At 40.1% G+C, this 19,855-nt stretch overlaps 1 protein-coding gene across 1 annotated transcript in view; it reads left to right on the forward strand.

The window, feature by feature from the left end:
- Window positions 1-558: 558 nt before the first annotated feature.
- Window positions 559-19,855, forward strand: part of trpm4a (transient receptor potential cation channel, subfamily M, member 4a) — a 69,017-nt gene continuing 49,720 nt past the window's right edge. The window contains exons 1-2 of the mRNA XM_072368307.1: window positions 559-662; window positions 10,457-10,518. Coding sequence (XP_072224408.1) covers window positions 579-662; window positions 10,457-10,518 — 146 coding nt within the window. The 5' untranslated portion in view covers window positions 559-578. The remainder of the gene's footprint in view (window positions 663-10,456; window positions 10,519-19,855) is intronic.

Here is a 19,855-nt window from a genome sequence, read left to right on the forward strand (position 1 = left end):
AGCTCGGTCAGCAGGGAGCTGAAGTCACTCTGTTGCGCCGCTCAGATTGCTTTTTCGTTTTCGAATAATGGGCAGTATTTGCGGGCAGACCATGAAAACGAAAAAGCAATAATGTGCAGTCTTGAAGAAGAAAATACAATGATTGATTACTAATTTACTAATTTTATGAGTCCAATAATGCAGCCACATTCTTAAAATGAAAAAGCATTTCTGCAAATGCATTTTAATTTTCAAATCTTACATTTCAAATTGAATTTTGGTATCTATTTGCTGGGGCATATTTTGAAAATTTCAAATGTCTCTCTCTTTTTCATTTTAATTAAGTGAAAGATTGAGCACTCTTGAAGAAGAAAATTAAAATGCAAATAGGATGATCGATTACTAATTTAATTTGAGTCAAACAATGCAGCCACATTCTTAAAATGAAAAAGTATCTGCAAATGCATTTTAATTTGAATTATGGCCACGATTCGCTTCCATACTAAAGAGCCAGCAGCACACGACTTTCAGTGGGGCGAACAGAGTTGAAGATGTGGGTGGAGCTGCTAGATACAGCTGATTTAAGGCTCTGCGACCAGATGAGACAGATGCAGCGCAGAATGGATCAAGTGGAGAGAGACGGGGGAGTCGGAAAGGCTGGAAGCCAGAAAGAGAAAGATCAGGTATACACGCAGCTACAACTTGATTGAGCTTCATAAAATGTTGGTATTAATGTTTCACATTAACAGCTTGTAATGGGAACACATTGACTTCTTTCACCAAAGACATTTCGGCAAGTCATAGCAGGAAATGCAGTGGTACGTGATAATATTGGACATTACTGAGTTTCGTTTAAGTGAGCTTGTTTTACTTCCCTTATATTGTGCATTGTTCACAGTTTTTTTTCGTCACCAGATGGAGTCAAGGCTTTGTTGATAAAGTGCTTTTCCTGCCTTTTCCAAGTCAAAGTTGTGACGTGATATCAGGGAAAAGATATCTCATATTATGTTCACCTCTAACAAGCTATAGACTGCCTATAGCTAACCCATAAACTAACCTAAAGTTTATTTAATCTTGGACATACATTCTAACTGTAAAATTAAATTAAAAGCATCACTGGAGAAGTTTGAGAACATCAAAACAATGTTGTTGTAACTCAATTTGACTTACACTGACTTTAATATGCATAGCTATTCCCAGGCCTGAAACTGCTGAGATATTGAAGTTCAGAACTTTGATTTCCATCCCTGCACCACTAGTTTTCCTTGACTTTTTTGTGGGCTTTTGTGGCTTCTTTAACACGATAACAAATTCATGTGAATGGCTGTACATGTGCAGGACTCACCTCTGATATTTATTTTTATTGCATTTGTATTACATCCCACAACTGTAGGGGCTGTGAAATAGAAAAAAAAATTCTCTGTTACTTTAAGAGAATAAATTGGTACACTTATGTCTCAAATTGAATTTTCTGCATTTAAAACTTTTTCTATTGGATGAATTCAAATACATGAGTCAAATACCTTTATTTACACTTTGCTCTCTAAACATTTTAAAACTACAGGTTGTACAAATGTCTAACATTTGAACTGAATCTCGAATGTTTTATAGATACTAAAGAACAAACTTGTAATTGTGCACATCACTAGCAGGTTAGAATTATTTTGCAATTTTTACAGATTTTCAGGATTTTCAGCTTCTGCTGCTATGAAATATAAAAGAGTTTTCTGTTGCTTAGTCTACTAAAGCAGATTTTTTTAAGATTAATTCAAGCAATATGGTGTAAGTCAACAGAATGGAAAAAATGTTGTAACATCATCCTCTGTGCATGTATTTTTTGCCATGAACAAACACAGACAGATCTCATCTTAATTGATTTTTACAGATTTTGCCAAATCTTGTGTGTCTTCTTGTTTTGGGAGATTGATAAAGGCACATGCATAGTTGGTATGCTCAGCTGGCATGCTCAAAAGGTTTTGGGCGCACATCAAATGAGCATACCTTCTTAACACTGCTTAAAGATTAGAGGCATCTAATGGGTTTGTAACACACCGGTACCATAAAAAAACACAAGTTGGTTATCATTATGATAAGACCTGCCCCAGATAATTATGAATACAAATATGAATATAAGATATGTATACTTTTGGGAAACCTCCTGATCTTAGATGTATCGTTAAGAAACATTTAATTTTAGATACATTTTTAACATTGATTGCTTCACAAAAACTGACAACTGACTGATTTTTTAAATTTTTTTTATCTAAAAGCAATCTTAAATTAGAAAACAAAAGACATGCATTATTTACTTGTGACTAATTATTAATTACTTACTGTAGTTTACCATAGACTACACGAATTACGAATAAGTCCGAAAAAAGAAAGTTGAATTATATGAATAAGGTAGTACAGAGATGGCTTGCTTAAGCGATAGTCCTAACTATGGCCCCTATAACCATGTTGTTAGAATCTCTGTCACCATCTAATGGGATGAATATAATTTTCTGTACACTCTCCATGCTGACCTTGCAAACGCATGTCGAGATATTATAGTGTTTTGCTATTACTTGGGGCTCTTAGGCTGTTTAAGCTCTATTACTGTCCTTTAGCTTTGCACAGCTGTGCAAAACAAAGAAGTCAAATTGGACAAAGGTCTAGTTTAGGACCAAGTGAAACTATGTGTTGAATAATTAATTTTGTTCATCTTAGCTGTTGTCATTTTTCCCCTGTGCTTCTTTGGCTTTTGTGGTTTTAGATATTTCATTCTCCTTGTTGTGAAATTGTTTTTAAAAAAATCAAGATCTTATGGTGAGGTCAGTGATTGGACACTTGATGACTTTGTCATTGCAGGGAATGCACTGTTGTAATTTGGTAACATTAGAAATAAGAATAAGATAAGAATTTTCACTTAGATGATACAGTGTACCATTAATGGATGGTGTCATCACCAGAGCCAGCTCATTGTTAGTGCTTTGGAGGACTGCCCGTCTGCTTAAAAAGATGGCTGTCAGCAGAGGCTGAGAACAGATACCTTCTTGAGGGTATAAAACAGCCCTAAAGCCATAAAGGTCATTTTTGTGTAAAGTTAAACAAAGACAGACTGAAAGCAAAAACAAAAATGACATATTTTGCCTGTGTTAAACAGCAACTGAAAACGATGTAATAATTTCATCCAAATATATCAAATGTATAATGCATCATTAAGATTTTAGATTTTGCAAGTAGGGCTATATTGCTGTAGAGTTAAGTGTCAAGACAAAATGATCAGTTTTCTTTCTGTCTGAACTTGTACTTGTAAAGTAGACAGGTTGAGCCAGTCTTGCATCACAGCAAGATGACAGAGTTAACATTCAAAGGTGGAAGGCAAAAAAAAAAATTAAACTAAAAGACAAATCAAGACTTGACAAAAATAAATTGTAATAAAAACCTACAAGAACCAGAATATAGAAAAACAAAATCAAACTCCAAAAGCCCACAATCCTTATCACATACCACCTGCTTCCAGAAAGCATTACCTTAACTTTTGCAGTGTGATACTGAAACCTGGCAGTCATGCCTCGACTTGAATATCCTCCTGCGCATTCAAAACATTCTTCGCATTCTCTCCTCAGCTTTGATATTATATCTGTAGCTTCAACACTTCACTTACTTTCAGTTCTGTTTATTTTAAAGAGCTAATCGTGTATTAGCTTGTTGCTTTAATTCTCTGCGTTTGATCTTTGGTATTTGAGTACATTTTCTTACTCATGATGACAAAGAATTGTAAAGAATTTCTGTAGACACAGATCCTAAAAAACTGAAATGTTATATTGCAACAATGCTGCCAGTAAGGTATCATGAAAGGTATCAACAGCAGCTGACTGGCAACATATCTTGTCAATGATATAATCAGTGATAGAATCAATGATTGAAGGTCCCAAGAATCAGGATTGAAAACTGTATTACAAGACGCTGAGAAGATCCCCTCTTGTGGCGTAACAGGGGGCAATGCTCTGTATTTTAATTATAAATCCATGCCAACTGTATAGATAATCGGACACACAGAAAAAAAAAACACACAACAGAGTGAATATGAGTGAACTTAAAGAATAACACTCCCATCACTTTTTGCTCACTAACTCAGAAACTGCCCACAGCTCAATTTGTTTCCCATCTATGGTTTGCTACAATAATAATGCAGCATCAAGATCAGTTCTATAGTATAGTGCAGTAAAGAAGCCTAAATTAAGACTATTGAGCACCTGGCAGTCGCTACATGCTTGTAACAAGAGGCTATCTTACTCCCAAAGCCAGCAACTAATCTGACAAACGATAAGCCTGCATTGGCAAACAAGCTACTGGTAGTGACAAATGAGAGTGCCACTATAATTATGGTAACTTCAGCTGGAAAAGAACCACTACATAGTTTCACTTTATATGAGGATAGCAAAACAAACATTACATCCAGAACTCATCTGTAGACATCTCTGTCGGCTGGAGGTCAACCATACAACTGCACATGGGGCGGAAGAGTCCTTCAAAATAAATGCAACGTCAACCACTCGTGGCCGCATGGCTCTTGTGCTCTTATTCTGAAAAAAGAGTATATTAATCATTTTCACATCACAACACTTCTACCCCTTTAAATTCCAACATTCCAACATTTACATTCCCCAAAATGTAAATTAACTAGGAGAAACCAACAGTGGTGTTTTTAGCTGGCATACACCCAAAACTTAAACTATTTTGCCAACAACTGTAAACACAAACACCTGGAAAACATGACAGCTTTAACATTCAGTCCCACTTAAACTGTTCAATCAAACATTCAGTCTGTTTGGAGGTTTACGAGTGCGCTATGACCTCCGCACTAACCCCGGTGACCCAGCACTTTCAGCTTGTGTTTTCGGTGGATCTGGTGTAGGGAAACTGAGAGGGTCTGGATGTCAGTGTGAGTGTTCATCCTCTCTGGAAGACCCAGAAGCCTCTGCCTGTCTCCCTGTCTCTTGTGGACCCACCTCCACAGTTGTTGGTCTCACCACTGGAAGCGCAGCAGCATGGTATGTCACCAAACCTGTATCGTGCCGCAGGCGTACATGATCCTGATATCTGTGGAACATACATCCATCAGTCAGCTTGACAACATAGGAGACTGGCCCCCTATGCTTGAGAAGGATCCCAGGTAGCCACTGCTGGTTGCTATTGCTGCTAAAGTTCCTCACATAGACACAGTCATCTGATTTCAAGTGTCTCTCACGTGCATGTTGATCTTCATGTCTGGACGCAGCAGGTCCAGTCTCGATTTAACCTATGCCCCATCAGCACATCTGCTGGAGTGTGTCCAGTTGTAGTTTGTGGCGTGAGCCGATATTTAAACAAGAAACGTGAAAGCTGAGTGCTGAGCGAATCTCCTTTCATCCGCTTCAGTCCCTCCTTCACTGTCTGAACAGCCCACTCTGCTAACCCATTTGAGGCTGGATGGAAAGGAGCTGTCTGTATGTGATGAATGCCATTCTGCTGCATGAACTCACTGAACAGCTCGCTGCTGAATGTCGGACCATTATCAGTGACCAGTTTGTCAGGCAACCCGTGGACTGCAAACACTTGCTTGAGTTTATCAATGGTTGTGGGGGCTGTGATGTTGCTCATGATGTGGACCTCTATCTATTTAGAGAAAGAAACATTTGCCCTATAAAAGAACCAGCAAAGTCCACATGCAGCCAAGACCAGGGGCAGTCTGGCCACTCCCATGGGTGCAAGGGAGCAGGTTGAGGCATGTTCTGATTGGTTTGACAATGTGTGCACAATTTTACCTTGTTTTCCAGATCTTGATCCAGTCTCGGCCACCAGACATAGGATCTTGCAAGGTTTTTCATCTGAGATGCACCTGGATGAGTCTTGTGTAATTCTTCCCTAATCTGTGCACGGCCTGGCGGAGGCAAGATGATCCTCACACCCCAGAAGATGCAGCCATCCTGCAGACTCAGTTCTGTTTTGCGTTTAGCATAAGGCCTAAACTCCTCTCCTTCCACCATACCCCGGGCCAGCCCTGTAAAAGAAAAGTTTTGACTTGGGACAGGACCGGGTCCCTCTCTGTCCACTGCTTTGAGCAGGATGCTTTTACAGGTGTATCTGCCAGCCTCTCTCGTGAGAAAACAGTCTCTGGACGTACATGTGTAATAATGGGTGTTTCAGGTAATAGCAACTGACTCAGCGCATCGGCGTTTGCATTATCCTTACCCGCTCTGTACACTATAGTATACTGGTAGGCTGATAGTGTGAACATCCAGCACTGTATCTTGGCTGATGCTAGCGGCGGGATGCACTTGGTCTCACGGAACAGGCTGATCAGTGGTTTATGATCCGTATAGATTTTAAATGCACGGCCATAGAGGTACTGATGAAAACACTTTACAGCAAAAACGATGGCTAGGCCCTCTTTGTCCAGCTGTGAATATCCCTTCTCTGCTGCTGTCAACGTACATGAAACAAAGCCGACCGGCTTCTCTTATCCATCTTCCATGTCCTTTCACATGTTATATGTGAAAGGACTGCCCCAACGCCATATGGCGAAACGTCGCATGAAAGGGTTATCTCCTTATCTGGTCATAGTGAAGTAGGAGCGTCACTGAATGGAGGAGCTTTTTCACTTCCTTAAAAGCGCCCTCCTGCTCCTCACACCACTGCCACTTAGTGTCGTTGTGAAGCAGCTTGTACAGTGGGGCCAAAACCTTTGAGAGGTCAGGCAGGAATTTGCCATAATAATTCACCATGCCCAAAATTGATCTAAGTTCAGTGACACACTTTGGGCTTGGGGCCTCCTTAATAGCTATCACTTTATCTTCCACTGGACAGAGCTCCTCGGCTGTGATCTTGTGTCCCAGGTAGGTCACACTTTGTACTAGGAACACACATTTGCTGCGCTTTAATCGCAGCCCTGCGTCTGAGAAACTCTTTAGCCCCTGCTCCAAGTTAGCCTGATGCTCCGCCTCCGTGGCTCCTGTGATCAAAATATCATGCAGGTAGACTGCTACATGTGAAATCCCCTGCAGCAGAGTGTCCATTGTTCGCTGGAAAATGGAGGGACTGAATGGCACTCCAAACACCAAGCGATTATACTTGAATAATCTCTTGTGTCTATTGATTGTAACATACTCTTTTAAATCCTCAGCACGCAGCAGCTGTTGGTACGCCTGGCTCATGTCAAGCTTCGTGAACAGCTTCCCTCCTGGGTTGCAAACAGGTCATCTATGCATGGCAATGGATACTCCTCCAGCTTGGAGACTTGATTCACCGTGAGCTTGTTGTCCCCGCATATCCATGCAGTTTTGTCCTCTTTCAAAACTGGAACAATGGGCGCAGCCCACCTTGAAAACTGGACAGGCTTGATGATACCCAGCTTCTGCAATCTCTCCAGCTCTTCCTCAACTTTGCCAGTTGAGTCGAATTTTCGAAGCCAATCGCGGCCCAAGAGACTGGGCCCTCTGCCTTTAGCTACCACCAACCTGGCTTTTGCCTTTTTACCCTGAAATGTCCACAAAGATCGCTCCTAAGTGAGGAATGGGCTGCCCTGTGTAGGTCCTGAGTCTGAGCTTTGATTTTCTGAGAGGAGACCGGTTAGACCCCCATGTTCTCCTGTATGTCTCCTCACTGATGATGGATGCAGTAGCTCCTGAATCAATCTCAAACGTAATGTCCTGCCCTCTGACATTAACAGTGGCATAATAGGGTTCAGGTGGTTCCTCGTCTGTTTCCACTCCAAACACATACCCTCTTCATCTAGGTGGTGAGTTGTTGCCTGAGCCTGATGCATTTTTCCTAGCCCAGGCTTCCCCTTCCCCTTTGAACTTCTGCACTTTTTAGCTAAGTGCCCCCTTTTTACTCCAAGCATGGCAGCATCTTTAAATTTGCAATCATTTGCATAGTATTTACACCCCTCCACACCAATGACACTCCACCCGTTTGGTATGCTTAACAGTCTCTCTCTTGACTTGGTGCACTGCTACTGACTGTGCTCCTCCATTTCCTTTCTGATTGTCTGAGGCATTATTAGCAGCCATCTCCATACCTTGGGAAATCTCCAGGGCTTTCTTGAAAGTCAGTGGTGGGGTTTACACTGTGCCTGCCATCCCTGCACTGCACCTCTGCAACGGATCGTGTCTCCCCTCCAGTTGCTGTCCTGTCTGCAGTCACTCGTAACAGCTGCCTAGCCAGCTAACTACCACACTTTAGCCTCGCTCAGCCAAAAACACAACTAAACGGAGACATATATGTGGTAACTTCAGCTGGAAAAGAACCACTCGACAATGTCTTGGCCGTAGTTGCACTTTATATGAGGATGGCAAAAATAAACATTAAATCCAGAACTCATCTGTAGACATCTCTGTTGGCTGAAGGTCAAAAATACGACTGCACATGGGGCGGAAGAGTCCTTCAAAATAAATGCAACATATGCAAGTCAACTACTAGTGGGCGCAAGACTCTTGTGCTCTCGTTCTGAAAAGAGTAAATTAATAATGGTCACATCACAACAATAATTTTTATGGTTATTATTTAGCATAGAGACATTAGAACTAACTCTGCATCTGTCTATCATCTTTTTCTCTGTGCTCTCTCCAGCAGTATAATTTACTCTGCTGATTATTCTTTTCCCAGGTCTTGTTAGTACACTTTTTCTCTTCCTACTCACCTCCTTTTATGGTGTTGTCTTGGGTCTTTTAGAGCGCTTTCACACCAGGATATTCCGAGGGACTCGGTTTAATTGTGCAGGAAATGCCAAAATAATTCACACTTTGATTTGGTTTGGTTCACTTTCACACTGCACTTTTAAAAGTGGACCAAACTGCCAGGACAACATCACACAGTTACAACAATTCCAAACAAGCACTGACCAGGAAGGAAAAAAGCATGAGGAAGAAGAAAAGTCGGCTCATCGATTGGCCAGGACCCATCCCCTTCAACCGGCTGGTTCTCAACAAAAGCAAATAATGGAGCAACACCAAATTTATGCAGACTTGGGGTTTCTGTTTTTACTTTGGTGTTCATACCTAATTGCTTTTTCACAAGAAGCTGCCCAGTATAATCAGCAGGGAAGGCAGTGAGCTATCCAGCTTGTTGCCTCATACATGTCACTTCCTTCTTTGGTTCGCTGGATAATTTGTTTGCATTTCCCACTGTAAGCGAATTCAAGTTTTCAGACGGACCAGAGTTCGGATAAGTTTTCAACAGTGTATATCTCCCTCCAGTTTTAATCATAATGGTGATGGTACAGTGCGGTTTCTCAGCCAGGGCAGTTTCAGATCCAGGAATGAGCATAACAAAGGTTTGTGTATATCAAAACAAGTCAGAAACACATAGTTTTAAGGTTCATAAACTCCTCTAGTGTTACTTTAAAGACATTACATTAACTAGAAAGACAGCAAAGGTACTGGCAAAGTCATATAGTTATCAGGCACAAAAACACCTTTGTTTCTTTTTATGCTGACCATCCACCAAGTTTTTTGAGCATTAGTGTAGCACAGTGGGCCTCATGACCAGACAAAACCTGCAATTTCTGTGCAGGTTTTTTTTGTTGACTTAAGAAAATCTCTTTACTTTTTTCCAACGTTGACTAACTACAGTATCGGTATTCTATTGGTTATGTGTTAACAATAAATTAGTGCTTTTCAAATTGATTATTTGCAACCAGACACCAATTTGCCGGTAAATCTCACCCTACGACTGGCAACCAAGTTCAGATTATTTCTTTTCACTGTAGATTTAAAAAAAAATTATTTTATTTATTCTACACCTCACCCTGGACAAGCAGTTCAAAGACTAGCTCATACAAAATGTTGCAGCCAAGATTTTATAATAAATTTAGAGACAAAGATACACTAAGGTATATCTGCACATAATAATAAAATGTGATTTTTCTTTATTTTTGCCTTAGTTTGGTCAAGTCTCAATGTTTAAAATTGATTAAGTTTGTATCTATTATAGAGAATGTCCTATGTTTCTAAAGATGAGAGTTGCTTAAATTAACAGGAAGAGTGAAGTTAGGTAACCTAACTTTTAATCTTTCCGAATGTTTTTTTTTCTTTCTAAATATACAGTGTGTGGTCACACTGCTGAGATCCAATCAAATTCGAATTTCACATAGAGGTCTGTCTGATATGATTTCATTCTAACCAAATGCATTATATGTTCATTTGTACTTTTTTATCAACAGAATGGATGTCTGTGAAATGTGTAAATAGGGCAAATTGCATCAATGATTAGAATAAAGAGTTAGAGAAACTGGATGTGGCCAGTTATGTTAACATGCACTCAAAAATAATGGACATAACATGTCAATAAGTAAGTCATATATACGCAACTATATGTTTCTTTAAATTTCAAGGAGCCAATTCAGAATGGTGTCTATGAAAAAGTTATATTTTGGTCCATGGTCAACTGTATTATTCATATGCATAGTTTTCTGTAATTATCATGACATCAAATTGTCTTTCTGTTACAGAGCTGGATTCCCAAGATCATTAAAAAACGAGTGTGCACCACTTTTGTTGAAGACACTTTAAGGTAATTTGCTTCTCTTTATTATCAAGAACAAGGAACTGACGGACACAAATGCAGGCTGACAGACAGTAGTCAGTTCTCAGGGTTATTTATCGGTCCAGTGGTAAAAATCCAAGAAGTCAATCAGAACAGGCAAAAGTACAAGGCTCAAGGAGACAAGACAATGTGGCACTGACACACAGGGGAGCTCAGGTTATATACACACAGGAGGGAAGAGATAATAAGACACAGGTGAAACACCTAAGGGTGAGGATGGGTAATCACCAGGGAACAGGGAGTGAACACAGAGACGAGACTATCAAAATAAAACAGGAAACTGACAAAACATAGAGCCTGATATTTATAAGTCGTTAGCACTCTGTATTTTGATAATTTAATTTATTCATTTATTTTTAATCAAAACTACTTTGGCTGATTGCAGTTGCCTTAATGAATTTGACACTGCAGGTCACATAATGATATTTTTAATCTAAAACTGGGTCTGTGCCTTTTTATATTGTGGATTAATTTTGATTGCATATTTGTAAAAAATCTAGATCCACCAAAATCCTAAAGGCCACAATAGAGGTTTGGTTTTACCATAGTTTGAACAGGAGGACTCTGGAGTATTTGTAAATGGTAAATGGACTGTACTTGTATAGTGCTTTTCTAGTCTAACTCACCACTCAAAGCGCTTCTAACACTGCATGAACACAAAACACGTCTTCAATTCAATTCAATTCAATTCAGTTTATTTTTATAGCACAAATGTCATCTCAAGGCACCAGCTGGGGTTTGAGAAGACAGAAAAGAGGGGAAAAAAACACCATAACACCATTCAAAGGATACCTGTTGAAACAGGGAAACACAAGTTAATAACCACAATAATGTCACATGTACATAAGAGAGCAAAGTGAGGAAAGGTGTGACAGATGAGGTCCCCCAGCAGTCTAAGCCCATAGCAGATTAACTATGGGATGTTTCAGGATTACCTGAGCCATCCCTAACTATAAGCTTTATCAAAAAGGAAAGTTTTAAGCCTAATCTTAAAAGTGGAAGGGTGTCTGCTTCCCGGACATTTACTGGCAGCTTATTCCACAAGAGAGGGGCCTGATAACTGAAGGCTCTACCTCCCATTCTACTTTTAGAAACTCTGGGAACAACAAGTAAACCTGCAGTTTGGGAGCGAAGTGCTCTGTTAGGAAAATATCTTACAATGAGATCTTTAAGATATGATGGAGCTCGGTCATTAAGAGCTTTATATGTGAGAAGAAGAATCTTAAATTCTATTCTGAATTTAACAGGGAGCCAATGGAGAGAAGCTAAAACTGGAGAAACATGATCTCTCCTGTTAGTTCTCATCAGAACTCTGGCTGCAGCATTTTGGATCAGCTGGAGGCTTTTCAGAGAATATGTGGGACAGCCCAATAATAAGGAATTACAGTAGTCCAATCTTGAAGTAACAAATGCATGAACTAGTTTCTCTGCATCACCCTGAGACAGGATGTTCCTGATTTTAGCAATATTACGAAGGTGAAAGAAGGCAGTCCTAGAAACCAGTTTTATATGTGCGTCAAATGATAAATTCTGGTCAAAAATAACTCCAAGGTTCCTCACTGTAGAACTAGAAGCCAAGGAAATACCATCTAGAGTAACTATATAACTAGACAATTTCTCCCTGAAGCGCTCAGGTCCAAAGAGAACAACTTCAGTTTTGTCTGAATTTAAAAGCAGACAGTTCTGAGTCATCCAGGTCTTTATGTCTTTAAGACAGGCTTGTAGTCTGACCAACTTATTGGTTTCATCTGGCTTCATAGATAAGTATCATCTGAGTATCATCAGCATAACAATGGAAATTTATGCCATGCTGTCTGATAATGTTACCTAATGGAAGCATGTATAAAGTAAAAAGAATCGGTCCAAGCACAGAACCCTGAGGAACTCCATGACTTACTCCAACGTGTGAGGAAGATTCTTCATTTACAAGAACAAACTGGAATCTATCAGATAAATATGACTTAAACCAGCCTAATGCAGTTCCTTTAATCCCAATAACATGTTCAAGTCTCTGTAACAGAATGCTGTGATCGATCGTATCAAATGCAGCACTGAGATCCAACAGGACAAGCACAGAAACAAGTCCGCTATCAGAGGCTAAGAGGAGATCATTGGTAACTTTCACCAGTGCTGTTTCTGTGCTATGATGCACTCTGAATCCTGACTGAAACTCTTCAAACATATTATTTCTATGTAAATGATCACAAAGTTGAGCTGCAACTATTTTTTCAAGAACTTTAGACAAAAAAGGGAGATTGGATATAGGTCGATAGTTAGCCAACACTTCTGAATCAAGAGTAGGTTTTTTAAGTAAAGGTTTAATTACAGCAACCTTAAAAGTCTGAGGTACTTATCCTGTCAACAAAGACCGATTGATCAAATCCAATATGGAAGTGTCAATTAAGGGGAAAACCTCCTTGAACAGTCTGGTTGGGATTGGGTCTAAAATACAAGTTGATGGTTTAGAAGAGACTATTGCTGTTGTTAGCTCAGAGAGATCAACTGGGCAGAAGCTGCCTAAATACAAATCAGGTTCTAACAATACTTCTAAAGCTGCTCTACTTGATGATACATCAGTGATAATAATGGGAAGGATTCCATTAATCTTCTCTCTGATAGAAACAATTTTATTGACAAAGAATCTCATGAAATAATCACTGCTGAGAGTTAAAGGAATACATGGCTCAACAGAGCTCGGACTCTTTGTCAGCCTGGCTACAGTGCTGAAAAGAAACCTGGGATTATTCTTATTCTCTTCTATCAATAATGAATAATAAGCAGTTCTAGCTTCACAAAGGGCTTTCTTATACGTTATTAAACTATCTTTCCGGATTAATAGAGACTCTTCTAAATTATGAGATCCTTCCCCAAGTGGAGGAGTTCAAGTATCTCGGGGTCTTGTTCACGAGTGAGGGACGAATGGAGCGGGAGATTGACGGGCGGATCGGTGCGGCGTCTGCAGTGTTGCGGGCTCTGCACCGACCCGTCGTTGTGAAGAGGGAGCTGAGCCAGAAGGCGAAGCTCTCTACTTACTGGTCAATCTACATTCCCATCCTCACCTATGGTCACGAGTTGTGGGTAGTGACCGAAAGAACAAGATCGCGAATACAAGCGGCCGAAATGGGTTTCCTCCGCAGGGTGTCTGGGCCTCCCTTAGAGATAGGGTGAGAAGCTCAGTCATCCGGGAGGGGCTCGGAGTAGAACCGCTGCTCCTCCGCATTGAGAGGAGTCAGATGAGGTGGCTCGGGCATCTGGTTAGGATGCCCCCTGGGCGCCTCCCTGGGGAGGTGTTCCGGGCACGTCCCACTGGGAGGAGACCCCGGGGAAGACCCAGGACACGCTGGAGAGACTATGTCTCTCGGCTGGCCTGGGAACGCCTCGGGGTCCCCCCGGAAGAGCTGGAAGAAGTGGCCGGGGACAGAGACGTCTGGGTTTTTCTGCTCAAGCTGCTGCCCCCGCGACCCGACCCCCGGATAAGCGGCAGATGATGGATGGATGGATCTTCTAAATTAGAGGAACACCACTCTCTCTCCAGCTTTCTTGCAGTCTGCTTTAAAGCACGCAGCTGTGAATTATACCAAGGAGCCAACCTCTTCTGACTGATTACCTTCCTTTTCAGAGGGGCAACATTGTCCAGTGTTGTACGCATTGAAGCTATAGTGCTGTCAACAAGAGAGTCAAGTTCTACTGGAGTAAAATTTAGGTAGCCGTCCTCTGTCATATCAGCACATGGCAGTGAAGAAAAGGATGATGAAATTAACTCTTTAAAACTGGATACAGCATTCTCTGATAGAAACCTTCTTTATGTAAAATTCTTCTCAGAGGCCGTATAGTCTTAGACTGTGCATAACTATGTGCTTTGTATCCATTCACACATTCATACACCAATGGATGCATCATGGTGGGGACACTTTCACATGTGGTGAAGCCAGAGTCCACTGACCTTCCAATTAGTGGGCAAGTGCTCTTCCTCCCGAGCTACAGCATAAGGACCAAAATTGCAGCCATAATAAGAACTATTCAAATTCTCTAAATGCTAATGAACTAATGAAATGAAGCTTCCTTAATTATCTATTTTAGCATATGATACATCCAACTATTAGAGAAATTAAAGAATTTCATCCTACAATTTCTTGTGGCAGTAACTTTTACAGTGACACTCGATTATTTTATCCAGTCATACTAATTGTGATGTGGATAAATATGAAGACACGGAGGATGAGTAACCTGAGACAACACCATAATTCTTTTTTTTAATGTTAAATGTCTTTTTCAGTTGTGAATAGGGCTGCAACGGATAAAACACTCACGGTTCGGGTTGGTTCGCGGATCAAAGTCACAGATCGGATCGTTTTTTCGGATCAGCGAAAAAAAAAAAGACAAGACAAATAAACACAAGTTTGGTCTTTTTGTTTATTAAACACTTTTAAATTATTCAATTAAAATATATAAAATCATCTTAATGTGCACAAGGCATATCTTCTTTTTAACATAATTAATGTAAAACAACTTAAAGTGCAACATAAAAAGGCATATTTCCTTCCTTTAACTGAATTTGGCCTCATGTCTGCACCTATAAACACAGCCATAGCGTTTGAGATGGCTTTAACCCGGTCTTATTGTGCAACAAGGGGTTGCATAACTGCCGCGGTGATATGCGGTTGTTGAGCAGCCTTCATTTTCACTCCTGTCAGTGAAACACCGTGGTGATGTTGCTTCAAATACGTGACCACGCTTGATGTGCTTCCACTATCATTTGACTTTCTTGTGCCACAGTGTCACGGTTTTATCCATTAACCTCTTTTCCCCCATACAGGGGACTTAAATGACGCGGGGCATTCAAGCTCCTCCGTTCCTCCTCTCGCATGACCACGCTTGTGAGTGGACTGAACAGGCGCACAATTTTTTTTTTTCATAAATCAATCTGCGGATCACGTGCGTGCCGAACCGAAGATATTGATCCGAACGGATCACGGATCAATGATGATCTCTAATATGGTATATATGACATAATTTAATGTCACAACATGATTAGACTGCAATAGAAACAAAGTATAAGAAGTATTTTTTTGTGGTATTCTTATTGAACATTTCTGGTGTCAGTGCTGCCCACATCACAGCTTAGTGGCAGTGTGGTCAGATTCTCATTGCAGCACAATTGGCTAGTGGTCCTTTTTTGCTACCACTTTTCCACAAGGCCAAGGAAAAGAGCTTACGAAAAGACAATGAGAGGTCATTTTTTTGAGTAATCAACTAGATCCTATGTCCTGGTGAGGGGGAATCATTGGCTTTATGTGTCACTCACAAATTCCTGGCATGAAACTTGATGTAATCCATGCAGAAGAGGTGGCTAATGATATCTCCTGGAACCATCTTATAAACCCAACAGGAAGTAAGCTATTTTTGATTTTGTGTTTTTTATAATTCTGGACATTGGATTTTAACAAACAACAACTGAATCATGATACTGGTATATCTAAACTAGACAAACTACAATTTTACAAAGGTTAAATTGTAAACTTTTTCTGACTGTGTGCTAGTGGTATGGTAAATGGTAAATGGACTTGTATTTGTACTTGTATAGCGCTTTTCTAGTCTAACTGACCACTCAAAGCGCTTCACTACATGTATCCTTTCTAGTTTTGATTAAGTTGTCATAACTCACACAAAGCAGTTCCAATGAGATCCAAACTGCACAGTTATGATTAGAACATCCCAGTCTAAATCTAAAGGGTAATATTGGCTAAATGTATTAATGCCATCTAATGGTGGCAAAAAGTGCAATTTTTTTATACCTCCTAATTTACTCATTTTGAGCTCATTTCTTAAGGCATTAATAATGCCACATGTAGAAAATTGTTGGGTTTTGCCATATATCATGGCCGCTGTGGTGTGGTAAAGCTGGATGTCTTGCATACAGTTGTTTTAATTCACTCTCTAATTCTGTAAAAACTTCACAAGCAGGATCAGAGTAGAAATCTGAGCAGAGCTGTTATTACTTCATTCAGTAAAGTCAGTTATAATGACGTACCCACCAAGTGGGAAAAATAAATAATCTTTTTTTTTTTTGTAACCAAAGGAATGAATCATTCATTGGTCCCACAAGGTTGATCTCAGCCATTTCAAAGTTGGTCTGCTGATATTTATAGCCTTCGTGCTGCTTCATGTTCAAAACGAAGATTTTTCTCTAAGTGCTTTAATGGTAAATGCAGATGTAATTCTCATGTGACTTGGCAAACACAGCATCAAGTTTGTACAAATGGCTCCATTAATCAAATGTTTTTTGTTTTTTTTAAATGTCATTTGAAGGCTTTTTACTTTAACAAAGTCCTCCAATGGAGCGATATGACACTTGGTCAGTCTCATCCCAATGTTTTGCCTATTTTTAAATATTGTACTTTAATAAACTCTTACAGCTCTTCTCACATCTGCAAGATATTTGGTCTGTTTGATCTTTAGAACTTCTCATTTTGAAATGGCAAAGGTTTTTATTTATTTAGAAGAATTTGCCTGTGGTAATGTGGCAAAGAGTTCAAACTTGATGTAACTTGCATATACATGGCTGGATCCTTCCCAAACCTTACATGAGGGCTAAAAATCCCAGCCTGACACTGCTACAAATGCAATGTCACCAAGTGGCAACAGGATGTCACAATTTTTAAACTGATTTCTACACGATTGATCCATCCTACGAAGTTGACCTGAGCCACTATAAGCTCAGTCAGCAAGGCCTTGATAATGCTTCATATTAAATGTTGTGTCATCTCGCCAAGCGATTTGATGACAACTCTTGATCATCTACATGACATCGGATGTTTTTACAACTCACACATACATAATCGTAACAGACCCAAACTTTGAACCATAAACTGGAGTTCCATCCTGAATACATCTGTCTGCCAATATGAGGAAATACCATGGTGGGAACAGGATTTAATACTTCCAGCCTGCTTACTTGGCCAGAAAATGCTTAAGGCATTGATTATGCCTCACATGGAAAACTGACTTTTCGCAAATTGGTGTAGCACAGGCATGGTGACTGTCAATGTCCCACCATCAGACAGGAAGTCACACATTTAAAGTTCTATCTTTCAAGAAACTCAAATATCCATCCATCCATTTTCTATACCCACTTAATCTAGTTTAAGGTAAAAGGAAGTCTGTAGTATGAAATAACAACAAATGTCACCTCAAGGCACTTAAAAAATACAGTCCAATTTAAGCAAATTATCTAATTCATTGTAATGCAGTCGTAATCCAATCAAAGCAAATTCATTAGAATCCAAATTAGTCCAATTCATACAATGCCAACAAAAAAGAGCCTTGCTAAGGAATCCAAAGGATTGCACAGAAACCTCTCTTTGATTCAGTCCTGTCCTGAGTATGTACTAGGCAACGGTGTGGCAATGAACACCGAGCTTAAAGACATCTTGATAATTTGTTGGACCACCTATAGCTTTGATTAAAGCATGCATTCGCTGTAGCACTGTTTCCCTAAGCTTATGCAAATGCAATGCCACAACATTTATTTCAATCTAGTATATTAATTGTCTGGAATGTTTGCTGGCTAATGGATGTGTGAAAATCTTTTCTCATGCTCCGCCTCCTTGAATCTAGTGATTGGAAAACCCTTTTTTTTTTTTTTTTTTAATCTATTTATTTTTTACTATTGCCAGGTAGTCAGTTGATCTAATTTAGTCAGCACATAACGCTGCTGAACCTTGACCTAACTAACAGAAGCAAGCCCTGATCATTTGCTTAGTTATGGTGGTGACTTATTTTTTCGGCTAGGTTGTGTACATCTCTCATAAACTTATTTTCACTTGTCATTGTGCACAGTGCCTTGCAAAAGTATACCCCCCCCCCCCCCATTCGCATCTTTCATGTTTTGTTGCCTCACAACCTGGAATGAAAATGGAGTGTTTGCACCATTTAATTTAGAGAATATGCCTACAACTTTGAAGATGTTGGTCACTGTCCTATTTGTTGTTGAGGCAAACAACAAATAACACAAAATAATAGAAAAATTCAGCGTGCATAACTGTTCACCCCACTCTAAAGTCATTACTTTGTAGTGCCACCTTTTACAGCAATTACAGCTGCAAGTCGCTTTGGATAAGTCTCTATGAGCTTGCCACTTCTTGCCACTGAGATTTTTGCCCATTCCTCAAGGCAAAACTTCTCCAGCTCCTTCATGTTGAATGGTTTTTGCTTGTGAACAGCAATCTTCAAGTCTAACCACAGATTCTCAATTGAATTGAGGTCTTGACTTTGACTAGGCCATTCCAACACATTTAAATGTTTCCCCTTAAACCACTCGAGTGTTGAATTAGCAGTATGATTCGGGTCATTGTCCTGCTGGAAGGTGAACCTTCGTTCCAGTCTCCAATCACAGGCAGACTGACACGTTTTGCTCAAAAATATCCCTGTATTTAGCACCATCCATCTTTCCCTTGACTCGGACCAGTTTCCCAGTCCCTGCTGCTGAAAAACATCCCCACAGCATGATACTGCCACCACCATGTTTCACTGTGGAGATGGTGTTCTTGGGGTGATGGGATGTGTTGGGATTGCGCCAGACATAGTGTTTTTCTCCTGGCTGCCAAAAAGTTAAATTTTATTCTCATCTGACCAGAGCACCTTTCTCCATACCTTTGGGGAGTCGCCCACATGCCTTTTGGCAAACTCAGTTTTAACACGAAGTAATGGCTTTTTTTCTTTACTCTTCCATAAAGCCCAGTTCTATGGAGTGTACGGCTTATTGTGGTCCTATACTCCAGTCTCTGCTGTGGAACTCTGCAACTCCTTCAGGTTACCTTTGGTCTTTGTGCTGCCTCCCTGATTAATGCCCTCCTTGCCCGGTCTGTGAATGTTGTTGGGCGGCCCTCTCTTGGCAGGTTTGTTGTGGTACCATGTTCTTTCCATTTGAAGATAATGGATTTGAAGGTGCACCGGGGATCATCAAAGATTTGGATATTTTTTTATAACCCAACCCTGACTTGTACTTCTCAACAACTTGAGAACAACCTGACTTATTTGGAGAGATCCTTGGTCTTCATGGTGCAACACCACCTGCATAATGGTATTGCAGCCTCTGGGGTCTTTCAGAGAAGTTGTATTTATACTGACAGATCATGTGATACTTAGATTGCACACAGGTGGACTTAATTTCACTAATTATGTGACTTTTGAAGGTAATTGATCGCACCAGAACCTTTTGGGGGCTTCATAGCAAAGGGGGTGGATACATATGCCCATGCAAATTAAATTTTATTTTATATATATTTTATATATATATATTTTT

Source organism: Leuresthes tenuis, unplaced genomic scaffold (assembly GCF_036924035.1).
Source record: "Leuresthes tenuis unplaced genomic scaffold, fLeuTen1.0.hap1 SCAF_17, whole genome shotgun sequence".
In the NCBI taxonomy this organism is placed as follows: domain Eukaryota; kingdom Metazoa; phylum Chordata; class Actinopteri; order Atheriniformes; family Atherinopsidae; genus Leuresthes; species Leuresthes tenuis.